The sequence below is a fragment of the Phyllobates terribilis genome, unplaced genomic scaffold (genome assembly GCF_046119375.1).
Source record: "Phyllobates terribilis strain yellow unplaced genomic scaffold, ASM4611937v1 Scaffold_1__5_contigs__length_1240528914, whole genome shotgun sequence".
Taxonomy (NCBI): domain Eukaryota; kingdom Metazoa; phylum Chordata; class Amphibia; order Anura; family Dendrobatidae; genus Phyllobates; species Phyllobates terribilis.
The window spans coordinates 768,949,143-768,976,220 of NW_027362761.1; the positions used below are offsets into that span (position 1 = coordinate 768,949,143).

Below are 27,078 nucleotides of genomic sequence, written 5' to 3' on the forward strand. Positions count from 1 at the left end.
GCGCAGAAAAACGGTGTTCTCTGGATTGCTTTTTAAGCAGATAATGAGGATTGAGATCCAAAAAAATTATTCCTGGCCCCTGAGATCTGGGCCTTTGTCCAGAAATATCTAACAGCAGCAGAAGGCAGAACTGGAATGGAGCCTCTTGTGCTATATGCACTGGAGTCTGCTATATACCCTGCCTGCCTGCCATACCCTGCCTGCCTGCCTATATACACTGCCTGCCTAATATCTGTGCAGATGGATTAGTCCTCAGAAGGACTGTTTGTTGAGATGGATATGTGTAATGTACTTGTTTTCTCCCTACACTACCTAATACACAACCAAATCTTTCTCTAGCTTGCAGGCCCCTCTCCCTACACTGCCTGATTGCAGAGTAGACTGACGAACACAGCGGTGCCACGTCTGATATTGACCTGATGACGCTGTGCGGCCAGCCAATCACTGTAATGCCACGACCAACATGGCTGCTGCATTACAGTGAATGGCAGGCAATCCCTGCATGTTGATTGACGTTCTAAAGAGCGCCAAACATACAGGGAGGGGACCCGAGCATCTCGGTCAAGTACCGAGTACTTGCGAGTAAGCTCGCTCATCACTACTCTTAACAAGAAAAATTCTATTCAGAAAAATGCAATTATGCAAAAAAGGTTGCTTTTTTTATTGTAGGCAATCCAAAAAATTGACGTTTCACTGAGATTATATGACCTTCTTAAACATTTTGCCACATTGCTCACAATGCTTCAGTGGACACCCACCTAGAAAAGAATCATCAGTGCAATAATGAGTGGTTTTAGGCTGGTGATTTGAGTCCTCAAAGCCCTTACTTTGGATGGGCAGTTGTGATGCAGCACGGACTGACGGCAGTGGTGTAGCAGGAAGATCCAGGTGGCACAACGGAATCACTCGTGGCTGAAATGCAACGAAATGTGCAAATGGGAGTCACATGATCTGATGAAGCAAAGTTGAGGGAAAGGCAGCAGGTTTGACAGAGTTGGAAATGTAAAGGAAGCAGCACAGATTCAGCAAAGAGGAAACCAGTGTGGCTGAGTTGACATACATGGGAGGTTCTAAGGCTGAACTGGATCAGTGGTGTAGTGAAGCAAAGTTAAAGTAGCAAAGTTGAGTTTTCAGAACATCAATGCAATTCAGCGCTATCAGCATAACAACAAAGCTGAGTCCGTTGCAGTCATATGCAAAGCTTTCAGGGATGTGGCAGGCTTGACTCCGCAACATAGCAGAGCCGTGTTTGCAACAGTGGCCAATGCAGAGCTGACAGCTGTATGGCAAAGTAGACTTGCAGAGTCCACTATTGCAAAGATGGTCAAAGCATAACTGATCAACGATATAGTAGAGTACCCAGCAATGTAGCAAAGCTGAATTTGTTACAATTGCAAGGCCATTGGCCATGACATCAGAGGCAAGTGTTGAATTACGATGGCAACCTGAAAATCAAAAGAACATATAGAATCAGTGGCAGGAGGAGGAGACAGCTATGGTGTGGGATCCAACAGAGGTGAATAATAGCTTCTCCAAAACAGTGAAACCGTTATGTTGTCAGTATTTTCTATCAATATTTTAACAGGTTCATTTACACAAACTTACTGTCAGCACTAAACTACTGTCACGGGTGTGTCAGATGTGACTGGCAGTCGCCCTGCAGTTGGTTGCAGGAGATCCCTTCGTTTGGCATTACAGACACCTTCTTAACTGTCTCACTCTAGGACTCGGTGGCTACCTCCCCCCTGCTCTAATTGACAACCAGGCCTGGGTGTTTAAATACTTCTTGGTTGCTACACAGAGGTGCCGATGAGATTTAGATGACCCTTTTGTGAAGGCTTGGAGCAAATGCAGTTCTTACTTCCTCTCTGGTGCTAAGAGGATGTGTGTGCCATCTCTCTGAAGTTGACTCGAGCTAAGCTACTTCCCCCATGTCTGTCTCCCCTTGCTGTCTTTATTTGTCAGTGGGTATCGACTAGCGCTCATCCCCCACTTCCCTATCCAGGGCCAAGCGCTAGGGAAACACAGGAATAGGTTCCTGTGTGGCGATTGGTGAGGAACCAATATAAGGACGGTAGGGGGAGACAGGGTGATTGCAGATCAGCCTAGGAGATCTCCACTTTCCCCTTTCCATAGTGTCTGGGCTCCCATCCCTTCATGTTGCACTTAGTCTTTCCCACACCTTGCGTGACATTATTACCGGCCGTTAACATTTTGAAAAAAAGAAACTGACACTTGGGTTTAATTGTGTGTTTATTTTTTCGGGTATGTTTTTTTTTTCCTTTCTCCCTTGGTATGGGTTTAGTTGCAAAGCTCGCAGAGTGGCTGTGCAGTCTGTCTCTGGAGGTGAATGACCTCCGCTGTGAGGTTCAGCAACAGCATCAGCAGCTACAGGTCGCTAATGTTGGGGTCTCTGCACGTAGGCCTGTCCAGCCTGAACCCAAGGTTGCCCTTCCAGACAGGTTTTCAGGAGGCAGGGACAAGTTTTTTGTATTCAAGGAGGCCTGCAAACTGTATTTTAAACTTCATCCTTACTCCTCAGGAAATGAGGAGCAAAGGGTTGGAATTGTGATCTCTCTACTGCAGGGAGATAATCATTTGTGGCCCGATGGCCAGTCAGGCCATAATCACGTTGCATAGGTTATAGGAGGTTGTATGTGCCCCTCAGTTTGCAAACATAATATAGTACATGAGAAACTTTACTATCATTCATGATACATGGCACTCATCTTTTATTATATACCTATATCTCATTTTATAGACAAATGTTCCAGATTTTTAACCTTGGCATTTAAAGACTAACTTTACACCCATATATGAACTCACAGTAAGAAGAGCAAAATCATCTACTTACCATCTGCCAGAAAAATGTCTTCATTGCCTACATCACATGTTAAGGAGAAGACGGAAACAGAAGAGACTGAGAAAAAGAATAAAATACTGAAACGCAAACAAGTAAAGAAATATGAAAAGCTAAAAGAAGAACAAGAAGGAGCAAATGTTGAAACCAAGTGGTGGCATCATCTGCCCTTTTTCAAACCTAGAAAACAGTAAGTATTTTAACTCTCTCTTATACAGTAGTTCTTAGTTCTATTTTACATAGATTTTGAAATGCTTTTTTTGTTGCAAATAATAAAAATATCTCTTAACTAGTGATGGACGAGCACTAAAATGCTCGGGTCGAGCACATTGGAATACTCGGGTGCTCGACCCGAGCAACGAGCCCAATGTAAGTCTATGGGAAACTTGAGCATTTTTCAGATGGCTCCCCCCGGCTGTCTGCAGAGGGCCTAAAAATTGCCCAAATCGATGGAAACAGTGGTCAAATGACATGGGAACAGCATGGGGAAGACCCCTGGAAGCATTTCTGACTACCAGGTCACTTTTCTCAACAACGTTGTCAGAGGTATTACGCCACTTTTACAGACTCACAATAAAACATACAAAAATGAAACCAAAATGGATTTTCCTGGGAAATATGTTAAGGAACTTCCTTTCCAGGGTAATGACTTGTATATAAAGCAAAATAAATAACCAAAAACAAAAATCCTCCTCCATACCTTGGGCTATGTTCACACGTAGCGTTTGATGCGTTTTTTCACTTTTGCATTGCTTTCAACTGTGAAAAATGCATTCACCAGGAAATGTCATTTTAACATTTTACAACCTTATCTGGCCATGTGTTGTGTGAGATATCATCAGACACATCGTTTATGAAGTCCATCATTTATGTAGGAGGGACTCTGAAACTCACAAAGCCTATTTTTATAGGGCCATCAGGCGGCCTTTACTATTCTTAAAGGGCCAGCAGTCAGCCCTCACTATTCTTAGAGAGCCATTAGCCGGCTATGTCCCTTGGAAGAGATGTGGAGGTCAGAGGGCCTCCTGAAAACAATGTTCCCATTATTAGGAAGTGGGTCTCCCATTATGTTTACCTATGCAGTGAATGCAAGGGCTGCCAAAAATTGGGAGGCACTCCAATGCCCCTTGGAAGAGACATGGAGGAGGGCCTGATAAAAAAAAATTTCCCATTAGAAAGGAGCAGGTCTCCTATGCTTGTAATGCCCATGCACTAAGTGTATGGGCTGACAAACATTTACCCCTGGGGGGTATACATGAACATACTGTATAAATTTTTTTTTTTTACAGGCATCATAAACACCCTTCAAAAAAATTATGTGGGCGTTGCATCACGGACCACGGTCACCCTGGTGATATGGTGGTGGAGGATGAGGATGAGGAGAAGGAGGAGGACAAGAGCAAATAGCCAAAATCAGGAAGCGTATACCCATGAGTGGGTGTGAAGAGGTGCATGGGAATACACCTCCCAAAAAAAGACACTGGATTTGAGTTTATGTTACACTGCTATCATTCGGTGGTGTTGAGAAGTCTGGCCCAATCCAGCCCTTGTTCATTTTTATAAGAGTCAGCCTGTCAGCATTTTCAGTTGACAGGCGGATGCGCTTATCAGTTATAATTCCACCAGCGGCACTAAAAACCCGCTCTGGTAAAACGCTGGCGGCAGGGCAGGATAGGACCTCCAAGGCATAGAGAGCCAGTTCATTCCACGTATCCAGCTTGGATACCCAATAATTATAAGGCACAGAGGAATCATGGAGGACGTTGGTACAGTCAGCAAGGTACTCCCTCAGCATCTTCCCAAACTTTGCACTCCTTATGAGAGTACACCACGCCTCAGAGCTTGTGCGATGGGCTTTGACAGTGTTCCCCTGCCTCTGCTGGATTGAAGTTGTCTCTCTCGTTTGTACTCCTTGGTTGTCCAAAGAACTGTGACCTCTGCCGCCAGCGTTTTCACATGGAAATTGTTTTAATAGTTCCGCAACAAGGGCCTTCTGGTACAGCCCCATTTTTGTAGACCTGTCCGCCTCAGGAATAAGAGATATAAAGTTCTCCTTGTAGCGTGGGTCTAGAAGTGTCACCAACCAGCAATGACTGTCACCCAAAATTTTGAGAACGCGAGGGTCATGGGAAAGGCAGCGTAACATGAACTCAGCCATGCGTCCCAGACTGCTAACAGGCAAGACTTCCGTGTCCTCACAAACAGGACGACTGATCATGCTCTCCTCCTCCTCCTCCTCTCTGTTCTCTGGCTATCCATGCTGAACAGACGGTATGACAGCTGTGCAGGTAGTACCGATTATAGCGCATGAAACTAGCTCCTGTTCTTCCTCCTCCTCCTCCTCTTCCTCATTGTCACCCAATCCACGTTGGGATGAGATGAGGCTGGGCTGTGTGTAATCACCCTGTATGGTTCCTTGTTCCATCTCATCGTGCTCTGCCTGCAATGCATCCTCTTTGATTGTGAGAAGAGAGCATTTCAGACGATAGAGAAGCGGGATGGGGACGGTAATTATGGCGTCATCGCCGCTCACCATCTTGGTGGAGTCCTCAAAGTTTTGGAGGATGGTACATATGTCTGACATCCATGTCCACTCCTGAGGTCTTATGTCATCACACACCAGTCTGTGAGAAGGAAGCTGCAAATGCTGCTGAAACACGGCAAGGGCGGCGCAAGCTGTACGTGACTTTCTAAAATGGGCACAGAGGTGGCGTACTTTAACAAGCAGATCCGGCAGCTCCAGGAAGGATTTCAGAAACTGCTGAATCATGAGGTTAAGTACATGGGCCAGGCATGGTACGTGTGTCAGCTCACCTCACCTCAGAGCCGCCACCAGGTTCCAGCCATTGTCGCACATGACCATGCCTGACTGTAGGTTCAGCGGTGTGAGCCACAGATCTGCCTGCTCTTTCAGAGCTGTCCACAACTCTTCAGCAATGTGCGGTTTGTCACCTAAGCATATTAGCTTCAGCACACCCTGTTGCCGCTTGGCCGAGGCAGTGCTGCAGTACTTCTAGCTTATGACTGATGTGGTCATTTCGGAGATGGAGGCTGAAGAGGAGGATGAGGTGCAGGAGCTGTAGACTGTGGGGGCAACCTGGTTGACCTAGGGCCCGCAATCCTTGGCGTCGGGAGGACGTGTTCCGTCCCAAGGTCCGACTGGATCCCGGCTTCCACTATGTTAACCCAGTGTGCCGTCAGCAAGATGTACCATCCCTGACCACAAGCACTTGTCCATGTGTCCGTGGTTAAGTGGACTTTTCCGGTAACTGCGTTGTTGAGGGCACGGCTAATGTTTTGGGACATGTGCTTGTGTAATGCAGGGACGGCACACCGGGAGAAATAGTGGCGGCTGGGGACCGAGTACCGAGGGACGGCCACTGCCATCAGTTTGGGGAATGCTTCCGTCTCCACGAGCCTAAAAGGCAACATTTCGTGTGCAAGCAGTCGTGAAATGTTGGAATTTACTAGTGTGGCCTGTGGGGCGTTGGCTGCGTATTTGCGCTTGCGTTCCAAGGACTGGGGTATGGACAATTGAACGCTGCGCTGGGACAAGGACGTGGACATGCTTCCTGATGCTGCTACTTGAGAGTGTGCAAAGACAGGTGCAGGGCAAGAGGCATCTTTGCATGCACCATGGACAGGGGATTGGCTTGCATGCACAACAGCGGAAGAAGCAATGGTGCCACCCACAGACACTGTTCCTGGACCCTAGGGTTTGGCCCACAAAATCAGGTGCTTTGCTGCCATGTGCCTGATCATGCTGGTGGTGGTCAGGCTGCTAGTTTTGCCACCCCTGCTGATGCTGGCCTGGCAGGTGGTGCAAATGGCCTTTTTGGGGTTATCGGCAGGGTCTTTAAAAAACAACCAGACTCGGGAAGACCTAACAGTTGTACTGGCAACTTCTTTTGTGTTGGTGTTACGGGGAACGGTTGGCTGCCTTCTGTCTGCGGCCACCACACTGCTTCTTCCTGCCTGTTGGGGTGCTCTGCCTCCCTCCCCCTGTGTGCTGCTGTCCTCCTGCCAGGTTGGGTCAGTTACTATATCATCCACCATGTTGTCTTCCACTTCCACACCCTGGTCCTCCTCCTGACTTTCTGGCAATTGTGTCTCATCATCGTCCACCTCTTGTGACACTTTCCCACCGTCACCTTCGTGTGACCGTGGCTGCTCAAATATTTGGGCATCGCTACATGCGATCTCCTCTTGCCCCGCTTCAAGTGGACCGGGCGAGAGGCCCGAATCTATAAATGGAAAAGTGAACAGCTCTTCAGAGTGTCCAAGTGTGGGATCAGTTGTTTCTGGGCACTCGGCATGATGGGAGGAAGGAGGATCAGGGTGAGGAATATGTGGTCCAGACTCACTACTACTAAAGACTTGACCGTGTGGAAGACAGGGTGGTGGTGGTGGTGGCTAAGTGACTGGAAGCATTATCTGCTATCCAACCAACAACCTTTTGACACTGCTCTGGGTTCAATAGTCGTGTGCTGCGGTCTCCTAGGAATTGGGACAGGAAGGTCGGGCGAGAAGATGTGGGTGTTTGTTGTGGCACAATTTCAGCTTGCCCATGGCCTCGTCCTCTCCATGCACCATCACCATCACGTCCAGTTCCCCATCCCTTGCCATGCTCCTTGCCCATTTTAAATGGAGGACAATATCTTCCACACTCACTACAAATGGCTGAATTTGGAGCAAAGTTATTTGTAATCTGTGTGATGGAGAAACCACAGTTTTAAATACCTGGCCTGTAGGTAACTATTTTGAACAGCAAACCAAAAACTTTGCTGACACACTGAAAAAAAATTAGAATGGAGGCCAGAAATGGCAGAATTTTCAGAAAACGAATATGTGATCCGTGTGACAGACAAACCACAGTTTTAAATACCTGGCCTGTAGGTAAGTATTTTGAACAGCAAACCGGTGCCAAAAACTTTGCTGGCACATTGAAAAAAAATTTGAATGGAGGCCAAAAAATGGCAGTATTTTCAGCACAATTATATGTGAATGTGATCCGTGTGACGGAGAAACTACAGTTTTAAATATCTGGATTTTTAGCGCTGTAATATGGAAAGGACCTGGCTGTATTCTGCAGCGCCAACAAGCAAATGGCACAGAAAAACGGTGTTCTCTGGATTGCTTTTTAAGCAAATAATGAGGATTAAGATCCAAAAAAATTATTCCTGGCCCCTGAGATCTGGGCCTTTGTCTAGAAATATCTAACAGCAGCAGAAGGCAGAACTGGAATAGAGCCTCTTGTGCTATATGCACTGGAGTCTCCTATATACCCTGCCTGCCTGCCTATATACACTGCCTGCCTAATATCTGTGCAGATGGATTAGTCCTCAGAAGGACTGTTTGTTGAGATGGATATCTGTAATGTACTTGTTTTCTCCCTACACTACCTAATACACAACCAAATCTTTCTCTAGCTCGCAGGCCCCTCTCCCTACACTGCCTGATTGCAGAGTAGACTGACGAACACAGCGGTGCCATGTCTGATATAGACCTGATGATGCTGTGCGGCCAACCAATCACTGTAATGCCATGACCAACATGGCTGCGGCATTACAGTGAGTGGCAGGCAATCCCTGCATGTTGATTGGCACTCTAAAGAGCGCCAAACATGCAGGGAGGGGACCCGAGCATCTCGGTCAAGTACCGAGTACTTGTGAGTAAGCTCGCTCTTAACAAGAAAAATTCTATTCAGAAAAATGCAATTATGCAAAAAAGGTTGCTTTGTTTATTGTAGGCAATCCAAAAAATTGACATTTCACTGAGATTATATGACCTTCTTAAACATTTTGCCACATTGCTCACAATGCTTCAGTGGACACCCACCTAGAAAAGAATCATCAGTGCAATAATGAGTGGTTTTAGGCTGGTGAGATGAGTCCTCAAAACCCTTACTTTGGATGGGCAGTTGTGATGCAGCACGGACTGACGGCAGTGGTGTAGCAGGAAGATCCAGGTGGCACAACGGAATCACTCGTGGCTGAAATGCAACGAAAGGTGCAAATGGGAGTCACATGATCTGATGAAAAAGAGTTGAGGGAATGGCGGCAGGTTTGACAGAGTTGGAGATGTCAAGGAAGCAGCACAGATTCAACAAATAGGAAACCAGTGTGGCTGAGTTGACATACATGGGAGGTTCTAAGGCTGGACTGGATCAGTGGTGTAGTGAAGCAAAGTTAAAGTAGCAAAGTTGAGTTTTCAGAACATCAATGCAATTCAGCGCTAGCAGCATAACAACAGAGCTGAGTCCGTTGCAGTCATATGCAAAGCTTTCAGGGATGTGGCAGGCTTGACTCCGCAACATAGCAGAGCCGTGTTTGCAACAGTGGCCAATGCAGAGCTGACAGATGTATGGCAAAGTAGACTTGCAGAGTCCACTATTGCAAAGATGGTCAAAGCATAACTGATCAACGATATAGTAGAGTACCCAGCAATGTAGCAAAGCTGAATTTGTTACAATTGCAAGGCCATTGGCCATGACATCAGAGGCAAGTGTTGGAATACGATGGCAACCTGAAAATCCAAAGAACATATAGAATCAGTGGCAGGAGGAGGAGACAGCTATTGGTGTGGGATCCAGGAGAGGTGAATAATAGCTTCTCCAAAACAGTGAAACCGTTATGTTGTCAGTATTTTCTATCAATATTTTAACAGGTTCATTTACACAAACTTACTGTCAGCACTAAACTACTGTCACGGGTGTGTCAGATGTGACAGGCAGTCGTCCTGCAGTTGGTTGCAGGAGATCCCTTCGTTTGGCATTACAGACACCTTCTTAACTGTCGTACTCTAGGACTCGGTGGCTACCTCCCTCCTGCTCTAATTGACAACCAGGCCTGGGTGTTTAAATACTTCTTGGTTGCTACACAGAGGTGCCGATGAGATTTACATGACCCTTTGTGAAAGCTTGGAGCAAGTGCAATTCTTACTTCCTCTCTGGTGCTAAGAGGACGTGTGTGCCATCTCTCTGAAGTTGACTCGACCTAAGCTACTTCCCCCATGTCTGTCTCCCCTTGCTGTCTTTAGTTGTCAGTGGGTATCGACTAGCGCTCATCCCCCACTTCCCTATCCAGGGCCAAGCGCTAGGGAAACACAGGAATAGGTTCCTGTGTGGCGATTGGTGAGGAACCAATATAGGGACGGTAGGGGGAGACAGGGTGATTGCAGATCAGCCTAAGAGATCTCCACTTTCCCCTTTCCATATTGTATGGGCTCCCTTCCCTTCATCCCTTCATGTTGCACTTAGTTTTTCCCACACCTTGCGTGACATTATTACCGGCCGTGCACATTTTGAAAAAAAGAAACTGACACTTGGGTTTAATTGTGTGTTTATTTTTTCAGGCATGTTTTTTTTTCCTTTCTCCCTTGGTATGGGTTTAGTTGCAAAGCTCGCAGAGCGGCTGTGCAGTCTGTCTCTGGAGGTGAATGACCTCCGCTGTGAGGTTCAGCAACAGCATCAGCAGCTACAGGTCGCTAATGTGGGGGTCTCTGCACGTAGGCCTGTCTAGCCTGAACCCAAGGTTGCCCTTCCAGACAGGTTTTCAGGAGGCAGGGACAAGTTTTTTGTATTCAAGGAGGCCTGCAAACTGTATTTTAAACTTCATCCTTACTCCTCCGGAAATGAGGAGCAACGGGTTGGAATTGTGATCTCTCTACTGCAGGGAGATACTCATTTGTGGCCCGATGGCCAGTCAGGCCATAATCACGTTGCATAGGTTATAGGAGGTTGTATGTGCCCCTCAGTTTGCAAACTGCGGCGATGAGAAAGGAGGTCCACGGCTCCCTTACCACCTGGATGACCAGCAAGCACAGAGTTATAATGTTCTTTAATTACTTTGCGTCGCAGATTAGATGGTATAAATAACCTTCCTGAAGGGCAGGATGCGGGGCGTTTCCCTGAGCCTCCAACACCTCACCCTCCAGTTCAGGATATAATGCTGAAATGACTACCCCCTTCTGTAGTATCGGGGCAGGGATCTCATGGTCAACGCCACCAGAGAAGCTACGGGACAAAGCATCAGCCTTGACATTTTTGACCCCTGGACGAAAAGTGACAACAAAATTGAACATTGTAAAAAACAGGGACCATTTGGCTTGCCTAGGGTTAAGACATTTAGCTGACTGGAGTTATGACAAGTTCTTATTGTCAGTAATAAGAGTAACAGGATGGACAGCCCCCTCCAACCAATGTCGCCATTCTTCGAATGCCAATTTGATCACCATAAGTTCCCTATTACCCATGTCATAATTTCTCTCAGCTGAAGACAATTTTTTAGAAAAGAAGGTGCATGGACGCCATTTACCAGGGGACGGACCCTGAGACAACACAGTCCCAACCCCCACATCCGACATATTAACTTCCACAATAAAGGGTTGGGAAACATCGGGTTGACTGAGTATAGGTGCAGTGGCAAAATAATTCTTTAAAGAAGAAAAAGGCTGGAGAGAGGCATCCGACCATTTGGAAAAATCAGACCCCCCTTAGTCATGTCAGTATGGGGTTTCACAAATACTGAGTAATTTTGGATGAATTTCCGGTAAAACTTAGTAAAACCCAGAAAACATTGTAGAGCTTTTAGGTTCTCAGGACGGTCCCAATCAAGGACTGAGCAGATCTTCTCCGGATCCATCCAAAAACCCGAAGATGACAACAAGTAACCCAAAAACTGCACCTCTTGAATGGCAAAAACACATTTTTCCAGCTTGGCATAAAGTTTGTTATCCCTTAATATCTGAAGCACCTGTTTAACATGCCCCCAATGTGTCTCAAAATAAGGTGAGTACACCAAAATATTGTCCAGATAAACCACTACAAACCTCCCCACCAAATCATGGAAAATATAATTTATGAAATGCTGGAATACCGCAGGTGCATTGGTCAAACCGAATGGCATAACCAGACTCTCTCAATGCCCTTCAGGGGTATTGAACGCTGTTTTCCATTCGTCCCCTTCTCTGATTCTAACCAGATTATAGGCTCCCCTTAAATCCAACTTGGAGAATACCTTAGCTCCTACAACCTGGCCAAATCAGGAATCAGAGGAAGAGGATATGGATCTCGGATGGTAATTTGATTTAATTCCGGAAATCTAAACAGGGACGTAGACTGACACATTTTTTCTTCACAAAGAAGAACCCTGCCGCCACAGGTGAAGATGAGGACCTAAAGTGTCCCTTCTTCAGACTCTCCAAAATGAAATCCTTCATGGCTTGTCTCTCAGGGCCAGAAAGTTTATACAGTCTGGACTTCGGTAGTTTAGCTCCAGGGGTCAGGTTAATAGGACAGTCATATGCACTATGAGGAGATCCTGGCACCCCCTCTCAGAAAAAACGTCCTCAAAACCAGACAGAAAAGCAGGTAATATTTCCGTAGTGACAGTAGCAAGGGAAATATCTAAACAGTTCTCATGGCAGTAATCTCCCCATTCAATAATCTCCCCGGTTTGCCAATCCACCAATGGATTATGTTTAACCAGCCAGGAAAGACCCAAAACAATTGGGGTGAGAAGGTTGTCCAGGACATAGCAAGGGATTATTTCACAATGAACCGACCCCACCCTCAGTTTTACATTATGTACAATGTGAGTAAATGCTTTCTGTGCAAGTGGCGCCGAGTCGATGGTGAAGATAGAAATAGGTTTAGCTAAAGTACAGCAAGCAAGACCATGTTTTCACAAACCCAGCATCAACCATGCTGACTCCAGCTCCACTGTCAACAAACACAGAAATGTTCTCGTTTTTTCTCTCTAGCACCACCTCTGCTGACAGGACAAACCAGGAACTGCAGGTTGGCAACAAATGCACCGCACCTTTTGCTTATCCAACTCAAGACTACCAAGAGTTAATCGAGTCTCCTTTAGGAATTGAAGGACAGGTCCAAATAAAATGTCCCTTTTTCCCACAAAAAAAACATACACCTTTTTTCTTACAAATCTCCAGGGAAACGTATGATCTAAATGCACCCCCTAACTGCATGGGCTCCTCCACCTCCCCCAGTAATGGTTCACTGCCAGACCGCTCCCCCGGCCGAGGTACACAACCCTCATAAGAAGGCCCTGGAGAAGGTGGTCTCATCCGTCTATCCCGAAGGCGTCTATCAAGACATATGGCCAATGACATGGCAGCCTCCAAGGACTGAGGGGTTTCATATACTGCCAAGGCATCTTTCAACCTTTCAGAAAGACCGTCACAAAATTTGATCCCTTCCTGTTTTTGTAAGTTTGCCCACTGACAAAGACATGAACAGTCTATAATTTTAAGGGTAGGTTAATTTTAACATTGAGAGATAGAATATCCCAAAAAAAAATCAAGAAAACCACATTGTATAAATTAGATAAATTTATTTGCATTTGGCAGTGAGAAATAAGTATTTGATCCCTCTGGCAAACAACACTTAATACTTGGTGGCAAAACCCTTGTTGGCAAGCACAGCAGTCAGACCTTTTTTTGTAGTTGATGAGGGTTGCGCACATGTCACAAGGAACTCTTTGCAGATCATCTCTAAATCATTCAGATTTTGAGGTTGTCGCTTGGCACTCGAAGCTTCAACTCCCTCCGTAAGTTTTCTATGGGATTAAGGTCTGGAGACTGGCTAGGCCACTCCATGACCTTAATGTGCTTCTTTTCGAACCACTCCGATGTTGCCATGGCTGTATGTTTTGGGTCATTGTCTTGCTGGAAAACCCAGCCAAGACCCATTTTTAATGTTCTGGCGGAAGGAAGGAGGTTGTCACTAAGGATTTTGCGGTACATGACTCCATCCATTCTCCCATTGATGCGGTGGAGTAGTCCTGTGTCCTTAGCAGAGAAACACCCCCAAAACATAATGTTTCCACCTGCATGCTTGACAGTGGGGATGGTGTTCTTTGGGTCATAGGCAGCATTTCTCTTCTTCCAAACACAGCGAGTTGAGTTAATGGCAAAGAGCTCAATTTTTGTCTCGTCTGACCGCAGCACCTTCTCCCAATAACTCACAGAATCCTCCAGGTGTTCATTTGCAAACTTCAGGTGGACCAGCACATGTGCTTTCTTGAGCAGGGGGACCTTGCGAGCACTGCAGGATTTTAAACCTTTAAGTCATAATGTGTTACCAATGGTTTTCTTGGTGACTGTGGTCCCAGCTGCCTTGAGATCATTAACAAGTTCCTCCTGTGTAGTTTTAGGCTGATCTCTCACCTTCCTCATGATCAAGGATACCCCACGAAGTGAGATTTTGCATGGTGCCCCAGATCAATGTCGATTCACAGTCATTTTGCATTTCTTCCATTTTCTTACTATTGCACCAACAGTTGTCTCCTTCTCACCCAGCATCCTACTTATGGTTTTGTAGCCCATTCCAGCTTTGTGCAGGTCTATGATCTTGTCCCTGACATCCTTAGAAAGCTCTTTGGTCTTGCCCATGTTGTAGAGGTCAGAGTCCGACTGATTAATTGAGTCTATGGACAGGAGCCTTTTATACAGGTGACTATGTAAGACAGCTGTCTTTAATGCAGGTAACGAGTTGATTAGTCTAACTAGTCTGTAGGAGCCAGAACTCATAATGGTTTGTAGGGGATCAAATACTTACAAATACTGCAAAATGCAAATAAATGTATCTAATTCATACAATGTGATTTTCTTGATTTTTTTTATATTCTGTCTCTCAATGTTAAAATTAACCTACCCTTAAAATTATAGACTGTTCATGTCTTTGTCAGTGGGTAAACTTACAAAAACAGCAAGGGATCAAATAATTATTTCCTTCACTTATTTCCTTCATTTATGTAACAGTAGCAGGAGGCATCAATAGACATGCTGCAATTTTTTTCCTCTGACTGGTTTGGTCCAGAGAAAAAATCGGACATAGAATAAGATTGGTCTGAGTGCGACACAATGTTTTGTCGGATCACACTTGATCGATAATATGGTGGTGTGAGCGAGCCTTAATGGTGATTTCCAAGGAGTTTTTATTGCATCAGTAAATTCAAAGTTAGATCTCACTCACACTTCAGTATATGATCTGTATATTTCATGTATTTTTTAAGCCAAAAATGGAATGGAATGAGCAGAAATAAAGGAAACATTTTGCACTTTTCTTTCTTGAATTCTTTCCTGATTTTGTCTAAAAAAATGAAAAAACGAAATCTTAAACGAGACCTAAAAGTAGCTGCCAAATTTTATCAACTCTTTGGTTGTCATGTTTAAAGTTCGCTTCTACTGATGGTAAAACTGTCATTTTGTCAGCATTGAACCCCCAAGGTGTGATACCCCCACTGTTCTTCCAAACACATGATACCCCCAAAGTACCAGTATACCCCAAAGTCCCCCTCACAGTATGATTCCCCCCACAGCCCAACTCAATGACTCACCTACAGTATGATTCTGCCACAGCCTACCCATATAGTATGATGCATGATGCCCCTACTGTTCCTCCAAACACAGCAAGTTACCCCCACAGGCCACCACACAGTGCCTCCCCTACAGTATGATGTCCCCAAAGTTTCCCTACACACAGTATGATTCCCCCACAGCCCACATCACAGGTGCATGCCCACAGTATGATTCCCCCACAGTGAACCCCGTGGTACAATGCCCCCACTGTTCCTCCAAACACAGTATGAAGCCCCCACAGCCAACACCTCAGTGCCATCCCCACAGTATGATACTCCCACTGTTTTTCTAAACACAGCAAGATTCCCCCACAACCCCCCTTACAATGTTCTCCCCACACTATGATGCCCCCACAATTCCCCCACACACAGCTCCCACATTGACTCACCTATATTATGATTCCTCCCGCAGTGACCTCCACCACACAATGATGTCCCCGGAATTCCCACACACAATATAAGGTCCCCACAGTGATTCCCCTCATAGTATGATGCTGCCACAAAGATCACATCCACAGTATGATGCCCCCACAGTGACCCACACACAGTGACACACTATCAGGTCCCCACAGTTCTAAAACACATCATGAGATCCCACGGTGACCCCCCTACAATAGGATAATACAATACCTCCTCAGTGAACCCCCTACACTATGATGCCCCCCAGAATTCACCTCCCCACACACATTATGAAGTGCCCTCCTGAGATACGGAAAGAATTAAAAAGTCATTTAAAAAAATACCTAGCCCCATTTCCACAATGTGCTGGTCTGTGTTGTATGTGGACTGAGGCTCTGTGCAGCAGGTACGATCTAGTGATGTCATCATACCTGATGCACTGAGACTCCAACATGCAGGCTGAATGGTAGATAAGCTGACAGCTCCCTGATCCACCATTATATTCAACTGTATACAGTGCTATGCTGCTGCCTGGGTCTAGCTAGACCAAGCAGCTACTTCTATATATTGGGATAGTGGTGACATACGATCAGTCACCTGACCACCTGGACCAATAGAGGCAGTGGCACTGCTGCAGCCTCTGATCAGTACATTGTGCTTATTGAGCACTGTTTATATAAAAAAGAAGCAAGGCTTTTTCTTGCTGGATCCATTAGAAATAGACGACAACGGGTGCAGCATTAACGGATCTGTTGCTCATTGACTCTAATGTTAAAAAAACAGAACCTGCAGAGATCAGTGTGTGAATAACGGACTAAATAGTTATGTCGGCACAACTTTTTTCCTAACGGATTCATGCTGGATCCACTGGATCAGTACTGGACACGTGAACATCGCCTTACTCTCACACATTGTAACACTAACAATTCTTTCTGCAGGTTTCATGGATCTGTTTATTAATTGTCACAAACATCCATATGCTTGTATCAAAGAAATCTTGTATTTTCTCCTCAGGTCAGAGAAATTGGCTGCACATAATAACACGGAAACTCTAGATGCACCACAATGTGAAATTGGCAAAAATGCTCTTGAAAGGTAAATATTGCTTGACTAACCCATGTAGGTATGTGTCAGAGAATGACAATAAGTGCAACTTGTGTTACACAAGAATAGTGATGGCAAAGCAATATTGTTAAAGGGTTATTCCCAAAATCACAATTTATCCCCTACACATAAGATAGGGAATAACTGACTGATCAATGCAACCCCCCAGTTATTCCCAGATCTGCAGCTGGAGAGTCGAGTGCTGTACTATTTCTCAAAGTTCCAATGACAATGAATAGAGAGGATATGCATATGCATTTCCCTTCCAGTCAGAATATTGTTGCAGAGCCCCATTATCGGGAGTTTCTGTCAATCTCTGGCAGCAGCATTTACAGCACGCCAGCAGGGGGGCGCATCATTCCTGTAACAGGATTGCGGAGTGCCACCGGGTTGTCACAATAGCCGGGGGTCTGCTGAAGACTCCCATGCATGCCATGACTGTTGCTATATACAGCAATAGTATGTTATCAGATGATCGCAGGTTCAAGTCCCCAAAAAGGCCTAACCAATACAATGAAAAGTAAAAAAAATGGTTTAAAAAATATGAAAAAAAAAGTTCAAATCACCATCAAGGATATATACTGTATATATCAATAAGTATATATCTAGTTATTGATTTTACAAACAAAAAATTTATTTTGGCAAAGTTCGTTTTAACTTTGTAAATTCTTTGTAAAACCTACACATTTCTAAAACACAGTAGGAAGTAGTTAAGAAAAACTCCAGCACCTTCTCCGTATCCATCACAAGAAATGTAAAGCTAAAACGTCCATTTTATTAGTTCCATTAAAAAAGCGCCATATGTAAGGCAGACCTTACGCGTTTCGAACCAAACAAGGGTTCTTAATCATAGGTTACATTGCTATAGATGAAAGACATATATATATATATATATATATATATATATATATACTTATGGACTGAAAACAAAAGAGAAAATAGGGTGGATACAACAAAGAACAGGAAGTTCATTAGGGAATGAAAATCCTCCTGAGGATAATTGCTCAGTAATATGCATAAATTAAACTTATGTGCATGGTATGCTGGCAAATTAAGTATACCATTAGAAAAAAGTATCACAAAATGTACATTAAATCATTGGGAAAATTGAGACCATTGGGAATGCGAGAGTTAAGTTTAAGAATCATATTCACACTCTCAACAATCCTTTTTTTGCCTTACATCAGGTGGTACGCCAGATACGTAGATGATGTCATCATGATCTGGCGTACCCCTGATGTGAGGCACTTTACTTGCTATCCACGTTTCTACAGTTTTTAAATGACAATACATTTAATTTACAATTTACCATTAACATCTGTCAAAATGAGACCGCCTTTTTGGATGTATATTTAACTGGAGACAGCAGCAATAACTGCATCCACACATGTCTGTACAGAAAACCAACTAGTGGCAATGCGACGTTGATGGCAGACAGCTGTCATCCAGCACATACTATTAAAGACTTACCACTAGGTGAACACATTAGAGCCAGACGTCTATGCTTTACGGATGAGAGCTATATTCATGAATGTGACTTACTGAAGCGCAGGTTTACACATAGAGGTTATTCACATACACAGATCTGCAGAGCCCGTAATATAGCCTTTCACAAAACACAGACATCTTTACTGGAGAATAATACGGTATGAAAGAGAAATAAACAACAAGTTACTTTCTCCACAGCTTATAGTACAGACTATCAGGCTATTATAGATTTAATTCGGAAATATGCTTGCATATTACATCAGGACAAAGCACTTCAGAGCATCCTTAGGAAAGGAATTAATTTTGTTGCTTAAAAATCCCCCAATATAGGAAATTTATTATCTCCAAATTTTCTGTCCACCAAAAGCCCAAGGTCAGACACATGGCTTCATATTAATGGATCCTATAAATGTGGAGTCACCAAGTGTAATATTTGCAAATTTATGTTTAAGACCCAGACATTTACTGACAGTGCAGGCAAAATATATAATATTAAGCACTTTATTAATTGCTCTAGTACATATGTCATTTATCAAGCACTGTGCACATCTTGCAAAAAAGTTTATGTGGGTTGCACTAGCCACATGCTCAAAAGACGCATCGCAGAGCATGTTACTGGAGGACTCCAAATCCTAATGCAGGGAGTCCTCCATGTCAGGGCTCAGCAAACATTTTGCTGATTTTCACTGTGGTGATCTTTCCACACTTAAGGTTATTGGTATAGACAAGGTGCAAAGACAAATTCATAGAGGAGATAGAGGCAAGCTTCTCCTAGCCAGAGAAGCCTCATGGATTCTTAAACGTAACTCTCGCATTCCCAATGGTCTCAATTTTTCCAATGATTTAATGTACATTTTTTGATACTTTTTTCCAATGGTATACTTAATTTGCCAGCATACCATGCACATAAGGTTAATTTATGCATATTACTGAGCAATTATCCTCAGGAGGATTTTCATTCCCTAATGAACTTCCTGTTCTTTGTTGTCTCCACCCTATTTTCTCTTTTGTTATCAGTCCATATGTATATATATATATATATATGTCTTTTAACCATAGCAATGTAACCTATGATTAAGAACCCCTGTTTGGTTCGAAACGCGTAAGGTCTGCCTTACATATGGCGCTTTTTTAATGGAACTAATAAACTGGACGTTTTAACTTTACATTTCTTGTGATGGATATGGAGAAGGTGCTGGAGTTTTTTTCATCTACTTCCTACTGCTTCTCATCCCTGGATTTGCTACCAAGGATTTCCGTGCACCAGTGGACCCTTATGGCATATGCATGGTAGGCTGAAATTTCCCTTTTTTTCCTTATATACCTTTCTAAAACACAGTTCGTCCTAGTACAGTCACAATTTCCCTCTTCCACCGTTTAAGAAAAAAAAATTGTCCACAAAGGTGGGCAATCCATTTAATTAATCCGATTGAAACATTTATAAAAACAGTAAAATTAAATAAATTGATAAATAACTGTGCACTTTCTTAGACTCAGCCACTAGATGGTGCAAGTGAGTTTCACTTAATTAACTGCCCAGAATCTGATGTAAAAGTTTATAATGGGCACATAATTCTTATTCATTATGAGCTGTACAAAGCTCACCAACACGGAGATGTGTTAAGACAAATGTTTGGCCAAAATATTGCAGAAATGTATTCTAAGCTAAATCTTTCATTTTCTGATTTCCTCTGATAAGTAGCAGGATACAGTTTAAGTAAGATTTACACTTTTTAGCATTGGTGTAATAGTAAACGTGCCTGATGAAGTGGCCTCTGCGCTCTGAATATAATTTTTCTTCTTAGCCAATAAAGGTATCATTCCTAGATTACTTTTGCATTGTTTTACATAAAAGTACTGCAGAGAATTTTTTTCTAGTTAACACGGTACCACAATAGCAAATTTATTTTTGCCCATCATAGTTACAAAAAAATGTTTTAACTCTTCTTACTTGAAAGGTAAGAATCTGTTAAAATGGTGCCCCTTTCTTATCCTACTCAATTAACAGTATTCATCAGCCCTGGCTACAATACAGCAATGAGCCATAGAATAGTTCTTGTGCTCCTCACGTCAGACTCTGGGATTTGGACATTTTGGTCATTTCTGACCTCATGTTAACTTTTTTTCCAAATCCTCATGTTCATTTTTTACCTTCTTGTACCCAGAATAGGATATCCAGGGGTAACCCAAAATGAGTGTTCCTATGTATGGGAGAGTCGGGTGAGACAGCAGCCAGCTGAACGGCCACCCAAATTATTGTTCGGCTGACAGCTATCTAAAGCAGGGTTCCCCAACTCCAGTCCTCAAGGCCCACCAACAGGTCATGTTTTCAGGATTTACTTAGTATTACACAGGTGATAATTGCATCACCTGCACAGGCAATAATTCCATCACCTGTGCAATACTAAGGAAATCCTGAAAACATGACCTGTTGGTGGGCCTTGAGGACTGGAGTTGGGGAACCCTGATCTAAAGTACAGGAGCATCTCACTAAATTAGAATATCATCAAAAAGTTAATTTACTTCAGTTCTTCAATACAAAAAGTAAAACTCATATACAGTGGAGAAAAAAGTATTTAGTCAGCCACCAATTGTGCAAGTTCTCCCACTTAAAAAGATGAGAGAGGCCTGTAATTGACATCATAGGTAGACCTCAACTATGAGAGACAAAATGAGAAAACAAATCCTGAAAATCACATTGTCTGATTTGGAAAGATTTTTTTTCAAATTTTGGTGGAAAATAAGTATTTGGTCAATTACAAACAAGCAAGAATACTTTTTTCCCCACTGTTATTATATAGATTCATTACAAACAAAAGTCATTATCTCATTAAATTAGAATACTTCATAACAACAGCTTGAAAAATATTTTTTAAATCCAAAATGTTGGCCTACTGAAATGTATGTTCAGTAAATGCACTCAATACTTGGTTGGGGCTCGTTTTGCATTAATTACTGCATCAATGTGGAGTGGCATGGAGGCAATCAGCCTGTGGCACTGCTGAGGGGTTAGGAAGCCCAGGTTGCTTTGATAGCAGCCTTCAGCTCGTCTGCATTGTTGGGTCTGGTGTCTCTCATTTTCCTCTCTATGGGGTTAAAGTCAGGCGAGTTTTCTGGCCTGTTGTTTGTAAACCAGGTATTGGTACTTTTGGCAGTGTGGACAGGTGCCAAGTCCTGCTGGAGAATGAAATTTCCAACTCCAAAAAGCTTGTCGGCAGAGGGAAGCATGAAGTGCTCTAAAATTTCCTGGTACACGACTGCGCTGACTTTGGTCTTGATAAAACACATTGGACCTACACCAGCAGATGACATGGCTCCCATTGCGGAAACTTCACACTAGACCTCAAGCAGCTTGGATTGTGTCCCTCTGCACTCTTCCTCCAGGCTCTGGGACCTTGATTTCCAAATGAAAATTGGAACTCTGGGACCTTGTGGAGTGTGTCAATGACTGCCTTCTGGACATCTGTCAAGTCAGCAGTCTTCTCCATGATTGTGGAGCCTACTGAAACAGACTAAGGGCTTTTTTTAAACGCTTAGGAAGCCTTTGCAGGTGTTTTTTGATAATTATTTTAATTTACTGAGATAAGGACTTTTGTGTTTTCATTGGCTGTAAGCCATAATCATCAACATTAACAGAAATAAACACATGAAATAGATCACTCTGTTTGTAATGACTCTATATAATATATGAGTTTCACTTTTTGTATTGAAGAACTGAAATAAATTATTACTTTTTGATGATATTCTAATTTAGTGAGATGCACCTGTATATAGGAGGGGCTTTAAGGGATTTTTACCACCATAGAAAGTGATTGCAGGTCAGTAAAATACGCCATTAGTTCATATTTTTGTTGAGGTCTGACTGCCTTGATCTTACTGATGAGTTTTCCTCACAGTCAAATTTTTGGCCACTCGCTACATAGAAACCTGTGCAAAACCCTCTTCAAAGAAATCACGGTCTTTGTACCTTGAATCACGCCGATTCATAAGCCATGACATCTGATGAAATGAATACCCCTTTAAATTCTCTGTTGAACTTGATGGGATTTTGGCTATTTCAACCTTTCAGATATATATTTATTGTTGGTCCCTATTGACATTTGATCCACTATTAACATATTGTATGTTAATATGACATTTTTCAGTGTAACTGAAGATAAGAAGCCAAGTGATTCTGCCCTAGAGGAAATAAATCTAGGTGAATATATTCGATTTTATATATTTTTATACAATAGACATATTTTTTCAGGAATTAATACATGTTAAATGGGTTGTCCAGGATTATTAAAACAGTCATCAACCTAATATTGTTTGACTATATATCTTAAAGCAGGCATGGACAATTAATTTTTTCAAGGGGCCACATGAGATACTGTAACTGTTGTGGAAGGCAGAACCAACTGGCCAAATTTAATTCTGCTCATTATTATTGTTTTAGTTTAATTTTTATCACTTAATGTTGAGCGGAATTATGTCTGTTGATTCACTGCAACTGCTAATACATATTATGATGGGGTTTATTGTAATTTATATCCTTATCTGTAGCAGCTACTGAAAATCATATAATTTACTGCTTTTTATGAAGTTTATATAAAGCAGTAGATCATTCTGCTTCCATTATTCAGCCCTTGTACTTTTGTGATCTATAGCTCCCAACACAGTATCATGGCTACCAGGCCCTACACACAGTATGATGTCCTCACAGCCCCCCATGCAGAATAATAACCCCACACAGCCCCCTTACCTAGTATTATGTCCACACACAGCCCCTCACTCAGAATGATGTCCCAACCCAGCCCTCTTACATAGTATTATATCCCGACACAGCAATCTTATACACTATGATGCTCCCCACACAGTCCCCTTACACAGTATTATGTACCCACACAGCCACCATTCAAAATTATGTCCCAACAGAGCCCCCTTACATAGTATTATGTCAACCACTTCCCCTCCCTCAGATTGATGTAAAAAAAATAAACTAAAACGTCTCACCCAACCCCATTTCCCAGCAACTCTGGTCTGAGCTGTATACTGAGGCAACTGCTTGCACAATTATATCCCGACACAGCAATCTTATACACTATTATGCTCCACATACAGTCCCCTTACACAGTATTATGTACCCACACAGCCACCATTCAAAATGATGTCCCAACAGAGCCCCCTTACATAGTATTATGTCAACCACTTCCCCTCCCTCAGATTGATGTAAAAAAAATAAACTAAAACGTCTCACCCAACCCCATTTTCCAGCAACTCTGGTCTGAGCTGTATACTGAGGCAACTGCTTGCACAATTATATCCCGACACAGCAATCTTATACACTATTATGCTCCCCATACAGTCCCCTTACACAGTATTATGTACCCACACAGCCACCATTCAAAATGATGTCCCAACAGAGCCCCCTTACATAGTATTATGTCAACCACTTCCCCTCCCTCAGATTGATATAAAAAAAATAAACTAAAACGTCTCACCCAACCCCATTTCCCAGCAACTCTGGTCTGAGCTGTATACTGAGGCAACTGCTTGCACAATTATATCCCGACACAGCAATCTTATACACTATTATGCTCCCCATACAGTCCCCTTACACAGTATTATGTACCCACACAGCCACCATTCAAAATGATGTCCCAACAGAGCCCCCTTACATAGTATTATGTCAACCACTTCCCCTCCCTCAGATTGATATAAAAAAAATAAACTAAAACGTCTCACCCAACCCCATTTCCCAGCAACTCTGGTCTGAGCTGTATACTGAGGCAACTGCTTGCACAATTATATCATTATATTGTGCCTTCTGCATCATTATTCCTTCTTCGTGTTTAAATAAGGTATTTATGTTAAATATATTTTATTTATTTTTTTATTCTCCTTCCTGTTCTCTTGGCAGTCGCTGGGATGTCAATCCCACCACTGTGGGCATGATATCAGCACACTGACACTATTCTAAAATGAGTGGCAGCACCATGGGCAAGTAATTTAAATATAACTTGTGCTTAATTTTAAACTGAATTTTTGCACAAACTGCTGCAACACTTAGTTATAGTAAGGGGATGATTAGAAATGTGATTTGGAGGCTGATACAGCGCTCCTAATAAATTGTAGGTTTGTAGTGGAGCACTGTCTATGGAAAGATGGCAACTCTTAACCTTTTCACGCCAGAGCCTGTTTTCGCAGGCCAATTTTTTCAATTCTGACCAGTGTCACTTTATGAGATAATGCTGGAATGCTTCAATATATTTCAGTGATTCTGAGATTGTTTTTTTTCATGATATAGTGTACTTCATGACAGTGGTAAAATTTATTCCAAATTAACTCAAGTTATTTGTGAAAATATCAGAAATTTGGCAAAAATTTGGAACATTTTGCAATTTTCAAACGTTTAATTTTTATGCCATTAAACCAGAGAGTTATGTCACACAAAATAGTTCATAAATAACATTTCCTACATGTATACTTTACATCAGCACAATTTTTGAAACATATATTTTTTTTTTTAGGAAGTTAGGGTTAAAAGTTGATCAGCAATTTCTAATTTTTCCAGCAAAATTGATAAAACCATTTTTTTTTACGAACCACATCACATTTGAAGTGAATTTTAGGGTCCTGACAGAAAATACCCAAAAGTGACACTATTCTAAAAACTGCACCCCTCAAGGTGCTCAAAACCACACTCAAGAAGTTTATTAACCCTTCAAGTGCTTCACAGGAATTAATGGAATGTGCAAGAAAAAAATGAAAGTTTTATCTTTTCCCACAAAAATGTTACTTTAGCCCCAAATTTTTCATTTTCACAAGGGTAACAGAAAGTGGACCATAAAATTTGTTGTGCGATTTCTCCTTAGTACGCCAATACCCCATATGTTGTGGAAAACTACTGTTTGGGCCAACGACAGGGCTCAGAATGGAAGGAGCATCATTTGTGATCTGGAATGCAAAATTGTCTGGAATCGATAGCAGACGCCATGTCATGTTTGGAGGGTCTCTGATTTGCCTAAACAGTGGAACCCCCCCACAAGTGACCCCATTTTGGAAACTAGATCCCTCAAGGAATGTATCTAGATGTGTGATGAGCACCTTGAACCCTCAGGGGCTTCACAGAATTTTATAGTGTTGAGCCGATAAAATAAAAAAATCACATTTTTCCCACAAAAATGTTTTAGCACCAATTTTTTTATTTTCACAAGAGTAACAGGAAAAAATGGAAGGCAAAATTTGTTGTGCAATTTTTCCTGAGTACGCTGATACTTCATATGTGGTGGAAAACTACTGCTTTGGCACACGGCAGGGCTTGAATGGGAAGGAACGCTATTTTGGCTGGAATAGGTTGCAGACACCATGTTACATTTGAAGAACCCCTGAATTGCTAAAACCGCAGAAACCCCCACAAGTGACCTCATTTTGTTAACTAACTACAGGAATTCATCTAGGGGAGTAGTGAGTATTTTAACCCTCAGGCGATTCATAAACTTGTATAACATTGGGCTGAATAAATTAAATATTACTATTTTTTTTTCACTAAAATGTTTTCTTTGATCCCAGCAGAAACCCCCCATAAGTGACCCCAATTTACAAACTACACCTCTCAAAAAATTCATCTAGGGGTGCAGTGATCATATTGACACTACATGTGACTCACAGAAATTTCTACCATTGGGTGGTGAAGAAAAAATAATTCTATTTTTACCACACAAAAAAAATTGTTTTAGCCACAGATTTTACATTTTCACACATGGCAATGGGTAAAAATGGTGCCGAAATGTATCACACAATTTCTGCTGAATGTGGCAATACCCCATATGTGGCTGTGCAGTATTGCTTAGCCACACGGCGAGAATTGGAAGCATTATTTGACTCTTGGAGAACAAATTATTGTAGAATAGTTTACGGACTCTATGTATAAAGCCCCTAAGTGCTAGAACAGCAGAATCCCCCTTAAGTGACCCCATTTTGGAAATTATACCACTTTGGGAATTTATCTACTTGGTGTAGTAACGATTTTGACTCTATGGGTGTTTTCCTGAAACAAGCAGCAGCGGATGTTGCTGAGTGAAAATTGCAAACTGCCGTTGAAGTGGCCAGTACACTGTAGTGACCAATATGTTCTAGTGACCAGTACATTATGCCCAGCTCATGCTTCTGGAGACACACACCTGTAAATTAGGAGGCCTCTCACCGCTACAGAAATGCCAAATATGTGGACAATAAATGTGGTTTAAGCACACTGTGGGGCCTGAAGGGAAGGGGGTATTTGTATTTGGGAGCACAGAATTCACTGGATTTATTTTGGAGATGAGGAGCCATAGCGCTTTTCCAGAGCCTGTGCGCTACCAGTAACGTGGAAGCCCCCTATATTTCCATTGACAAATGACGGACCTGAGTGGGGACTTGCTTTTCTTGTGGATTGAGTTGAAGCTTTTATTGGGAACATTTTACAAAATGTTTGGAATCACATTTATCCTGCGCTCTACGCTAAGCACCTATATCGGAGTTTCCATCTAAATCTCCGAGTGACGGAATTCAAATGAAACTCCCAAGGGATCCATTCACTATAATGAGGTAGCAGAGTTACTCTGGACTCCATCTTACCTCCGTTCAGCGGTGTCTTTTCAGAGGTGCACAGAACTGTGGCGGACCGCACTTTTATGCACGCATAAAACGACGGACACCGCCGGATCACAGGCCAGACGGCTCCCATAGTGCCTCCACCTGCCTGATTACAGGGAATTTTCCGCCGGAGGTTCCATCGTAATCATATATTTCAGAGATTTACACGGAAACCTCGATGTAAGCGCTCACTGCAGAGCACAGGATAAATGTGAGCCGAGCCTTACT

General features: G+C 42.8%; 1 protein-coding gene across 1 annotated transcript in view; it reads left to right on the forward strand.

The window, feature by feature from the left end:
* LOC141156922 (uncharacterized) overlaps positions 1-16,738 on the forward strand; it is a 30,649-nt gene extending 13,911 nt beyond the window's left edge. Inside the window, exons 4-5 of the mRNA XM_073643525.1 lie at positions 2,829-3,050; positions 16,654-16,738. Coding sequence (XP_073499626.1) covers positions 2,829-3,050; positions 16,654-16,738 — 307 coding nt within the window. The remainder of the gene's footprint in view (positions 1-2,828; positions 3,051-16,653) is intronic.
* The last annotated feature ends 10,340 nt before the right edge of the window (positions 16,739-27,078 follow it).